We start from the raw sequence: 5,281 nt of genomic DNA on the forward strand, positions 1-5,281 counted from the left end.
CGTAGTGCTTTAGGAAGGCAGACAAGGAAGACGAGGGTACAATCCAGTAAGTAGTTTTAATGAACAGAAGATCAGACAGGCGAGTTGGTGTGAGGATCGTTAGTGTCCATGGTGACCGATGAGTGGCGGTAATGTGGAACAGGGAACGTTAGATAGGAATGATAACAAACTGAAAGTCCATGAACAGAACATAATGGTGTCAACATACCTTATTAACATAAGCTTCTAAGAAAAAAAAATCACAATATGATTCCTGTTATATATGTACAACACAAAAGAACAAATTGGTTTCCTCACATCTTTTTTTTGACTTAGCAGAAACTGCTTAAAATGCTCATAAGGTTCACATTAGGTCATATTATATTATCTAATATAATTATAGTATGGTTTCTCGGATTGTACTTTTTATTATTATTACTAAAACTGGTTACATAAGCCTATGTTTGAGGTTATGTTCATAATGTATGCATTCTTTTGTGATAGGCTGAAAAACCACAGTGCTTGTGACAAAACAATGCATGGCCTCTTGCTGTAGCCTTCATACTCACAGTTAAGAACTTGTGGTTAGAAAGAAGCTGCATAACAGGATGTTATATGAGATGAGAGTCTCATGAAACAGAACTGCACACCTGCTTTTACTGTCCATTTTTGGACAACTCCACAGGAATTACTTGATATGAAACTGTTGGACCTCACGCCTTTATATTGATAATGTTCTCATTTGTCATCCCTACATGACCTAAACAGTGACATTGAGGGAGTTATGAAATACTTAGTCTGAGGATAAATAAAATTGGACTGCAAATCTGTATTAAATCACTATCAATATATTTTGGAATATAATTAAAAAATAATGGTAACATGTTAGAGTTGAATTATAGCAAAATTGTGAGCTAGTTTTCTTTCCTGTTTTGTATTATGCATATTTACAGATCTTATAATGTCAGCCCTGAATCAAGAGAGAGAGAGAGAGAGAGAGAGAGAGAGAGAGTTTTTGTGTAGACATTTTTTTTTCTTTTTATTATTTCCAATAGTTAAATGACAAGCTTAAGTGAAAAATGAAATTTCTGTCATAATTGACCATTTCTCTCATGCCATTCCAAATGACTTCTTTCTTTTGTGGAACAGAAAAGAAGATATTCTGAAGGTCAAAAATGACATTGCATGGACAAACACCCAACCGCCCGATAAGCAGTCTAAGTGCTACTTTGCTGCTTGTTTGCTTAAATCATTATTACCTGAATAGTAAAAGTTACCTTAACTTCTTTGAGCTTTTGATACGTTATAGAAGTGTAATTTCAACATAAAGAGATCTATTTTTTCAGTGTATGCTTTGCAACAGTAATTTCTAATTGCTAGGAAGGTCCACCCACTGGTGAGTTTTTTTTTTTTTTTTACTAAAAAGTAAATGAAACTCATGTACTGGGAACTTGTGTCATTAAGATTGTGACCGATAAAGGAGACATTAAAAGGTGCATCAGAGCCTTAAAACTGCTAACATGAGTACCTGGATGTGCTGTTGGATTTTATGTTTTTGCATTTCAGCTTTAACAAGTAAGTCATTTATGCAAGTTGAGAATGTAATCACATTTTTCTCAACTCATTAATATTTCATTATGTAGATTATTTGTTGTAAACTTACATTTATTCTCTTGTTTGCAGCTACTTACTCGTTCCTCATGAGTCAGTCTCCGAGCTTCACACACGTCTCAGTCGGTGACACTGTAAAATTAACATGTACATTTGAGCAGAAAGTTTCTTACTGCTATACTGCTGCAACATGGCAAAAGTTGAACCTGCGGACTGGTAAACTCACCGCGGCGAGGTCTGGCTCTCAGTCTGATTTACTTCAACATGATGGTAAAACTTGCGTTGTTAGTTTTACAAATGTAACACCAAACGATTCAGGTTTGTACTATTGCATTAGCCATCACAACTCAATGGTTATTGTCGGCAGTGGAAGCAGGGTGATCGTAACAGGTAAATCTGGAGTTAAATCTCATCAACACTTCAATGGTTTATGGTCACTGTTACAGATTACATTTTGACGTGATGATCTCTGTTGTAGACCCCTCTTTTGTGGAAGCAAAACTATCCATCTTATACTCACCACAAGAACCTGACTCATCATCAGTACTTCTGCAGTGTCTTGTTACCGGAGTCGTCCCGTCTCAAGTGCGGGTGTTCTGGATGATTGGAGAGAAAGTCCATGTTGGATGGACCGAATCAGCCTGGACAGACGCCACTGATTCAGCCACAGAATTCACTCGTGCTCATCTCTCTATTCCTGCGGAGGAGTGGACTGAAGATGATGAAATCCAATGCTTTGCTGAATATAATGGCAAGAACATCTCCAAAACACTAAAGCGATATGGTGCGTATAAATGATGAAAGTCTCAGAGATACATGAGGATAAATGTTACACGATATATCTCCCAATTTTAATTACTTTGTATTTTCAAAATCCAGAGACTAGATTAGTTGTCGCACTAAAAACCTGTTGTGTGTACAAAATAATACATTGTTGTACATTCAAGCAGGATACATAGGTCTATATAAAGAACACAAAAGGACTGAACCCCAGTCTGCACTATAGAACACTGTATACATGCTAAATATTAATTATTTATATTACTGTGATTCAGGACTGAATCAAAGAAATCTCTGGCTTCTGTACTGTGTTTTTGTGGCAGCATTCCTGACTATGGCTGTGGCCTTCTCTATTTGTTTATGTCAAGGTAAAGATTTAAATCAATCTGAAAATCTGTTTCATTACTAGATTGACTACTAATTAATTGTATTAATTTTTATTTATTTTATAACAAATTAATCATTTACAAATATTATAATTAACTAACATACTTAAAAAAGCATCTGATTAAAATTATTCCCAATATTCATATATGGTTTTATGTGTTATATAGGTAATATGTGTTAAAAGTGCATAATTCTCAGTATATATATATATATATATATATATATATATATATATATATATATATATATATATATATATATATATATATATATATATATATATATATATATTGTAGAAGTTTTTTTTTACAAATTATTTAAAATTTGAAATGGGTAAAAGCACCATGAAATTGTCAAGATAAGATTCAATCATGGATTTTTTATTGCAATTCTCAAGGATGCACAAAAATATGTATTTGGACTTCTAAGGACACAATAAAGGAATTCAAATTAGAAGCAATGGTAAGTTAAAATAAAATTCAGACATAAAGGATAATATTTACCCTTTAACAGGTAGGCAGAGTGCAGTGACTGCAGAAATGTCATCTGTAATGGTAAGTACAGTATAATCTAATAATTATGGACAGATAAATATTCAGATATGGTAACACTTTACAATAAAGTTTCATTTGTTAACATTAATGTATTAACTAACATGAACTATCAATAAGCAATACATTTGATAATCAATTTATTAATATTTGTTAATGTTAGTTTATACAAATACAGTTGTTCATTAGTTCACAATGCATAATGTTAACATACAACTTTTGATTTTAATAATGTATTAGTAAATTTTTAAAATGAACATTAACTAAGATTAATAAATGCTGTAAAATTATTGCTCATTCTTAGTTCATGTTAAATAAAGTTATCTAATGTTAACTAATATTTTAAAGTGTTATCGATATTATTTGTGTTTGTTAATTATTTGCTTTGAATGGTAGTTAGTGAATCTATGAAAACCTTTTTTTAAATCTTGACAAAAAATGAAATGATTTGTTAAGGACAGTCAAGCTTGAATGGCATATTAATCTTCTATTTTTATCTAGTTTTACCCTGTGGACCCCATCAATTTAGGACAGAATTTAATTCCAACAAAAAAATAATGGTAAAAAGAAAATGTCTGTATTATTTTTAACTGTAATTATATGAATTATGTGAAATAGTATATGCAGTTTCTTCAGATAATCTTTCCTTTTTTTTCAGGGCATCAATGGAGATCAGAAATTGAAAAGAATGTTTGCTTATGCCAAACCATTATTGAAATGAAAGTTAATTCATATAAATTTGCATCTTTCTAATGGTTCATGATGATGAAGGTCTGGTTCATTCAGATGCTTACTATTTATTCTCTGAATTTGCTTTCTTTTGTACTCTGTGGGTGAAAAAGCAGCTTGCAATTTTATTTATAAAGCTGTTAAGTTAAAATTATATAAATAATTCACATTATTGCTTTATTATTGCTTAATGTCTCCTCTTGGTCCCAAATAAAGATATTTTTACTTTTTAAAAACTGGAATTTCACTTTTATGCATTAGAAACAGAAATTGCTTTCTGCATTCAAATCCTTTGTTAGGAAGCCATAGGAACTGAACTTTCATTATGGTGCAAAGAATCTTGAGTTTCAGTGAATAACGAACGACTTATATTTCACTCTGTTTATAGGTGGCTTGAAAATTAACAAAGATATTTGCATTTCCTCTCTCATTTCAAAAGAGCTGTAGGGAATGCGAAGGCACAGAGGTGCTGATAGCTATCAAGGGCTGTAGGCCAAGATGTGCATACATTAGGGGAGGGCTAATTACACACCTTTAGTACGACGGGGGAAGCTGTAATCTGCTGATTGGTCAATTTGAATGTTTCATATTTGGTTTTAGTCACATGATTAAGGAAGGGATAAAAGAAGATGACTGTTGCTCTGTCTCTTTTTCTGAGCTCTCTTCTCTCTGATGCTGCCTCTCTATCCGAACTCTACCTTCCTGGGCAACTGGGTTAAAGGCCATAGGCTGGAGTCAGGTCCTCGATGGCATCTCTCTTTTTCTCTTTCCTTTTTAAAGCTACTCTCTCTCTCTCTCTCTCTCTCTCTCTCTCAGGTAAAATGTCACATACACTCAGGATACAATTAATGGTATCATATCATGCATCTATTTTGTAACTATTTCCAGTTAGCCATGGTAATTTATTAAGTAACTATTAACCATAAGCCATTACTGTTATTAAAGCTACAGTCCATCAGTTTTGCCTCTTTGTCGCCATCTCTGTTTGAAATCTGCAATTGCAGTTATTTGCGGAATTATCATTTTTACGTGGGTTGTGGATGGGCACGGCTCCTCAGCGTGGAGGAATCTAATGTTTGCTGTCAGTCAACACACCGGTGATACTGTACTTCAGAATCACAGATTCTGCATCTTGGAAGTATGACCAAAATGAGAATTTTCACCAGAAAATGTCCTCTTTAGCAGTAAGTAACAAATCTGCCACTTTTGTTCTGACCAACGGAGAAAAAAGCATAAATAGTGCT

At 33.2% G+C, this 5,281-nt stretch overlaps 1 protein-coding gene across 3 annotated transcripts; it reads left to right on the top strand.

Moving 5' to 3' along the window:
• The first annotated feature begins 331 nt into the window (after positions 1-331).
• LOC137037594 (immunoglobulin kappa light chain) lies at positions 332-4,339 on the top strand. 3 transcript variants are annotated; one of them, XM_067411695.1, is made up of 7 exons: positions 332-1,554; positions 1,663-1,980; positions 2,069-2,374; positions 2,646-2,738; positions 3,271-3,311; positions 3,810-3,868; positions 3,967-4,339. In XM_067411695.1, exons 1-6 carry the CDS (start codon positions 1,500-1,502, stop codon positions 3,864-3,866), a joined length of 870 nt encoding a protein of 289 aa, XP_067267796.1. In that variant the 5' UTR covers positions 332-1,499; the 3' UTR covers positions 3,867-3,868; positions 3,967-4,339. The 3 variants fall into 3 exon arrangements, with proteins under 3 accessions (XP_067267796.1, XP_067267795.1, XP_067267797.1); XM_067411694.1 differs by having other exon boundaries at positions 3,810-4,339; XM_067411696.1 differs by having other exon boundaries at positions 2,694-2,738; positions 3,810-4,339.
• The last annotated feature ends 942 nt before the right edge of the window (positions 4,340-5,281 follow it).

The sequence above is a fragment of the Chanodichthys erythropterus genome, chromosome 15, assembly GCF_024489055.1.
Source record: "Chanodichthys erythropterus isolate Z2021 chromosome 15, ASM2448905v1, whole genome shotgun sequence".
Classification (NCBI taxonomy): Eukaryota; Metazoa; Chordata; class Actinopteri; order Cypriniformes; family Xenocyprididae; genus Chanodichthys; species Chanodichthys erythropterus.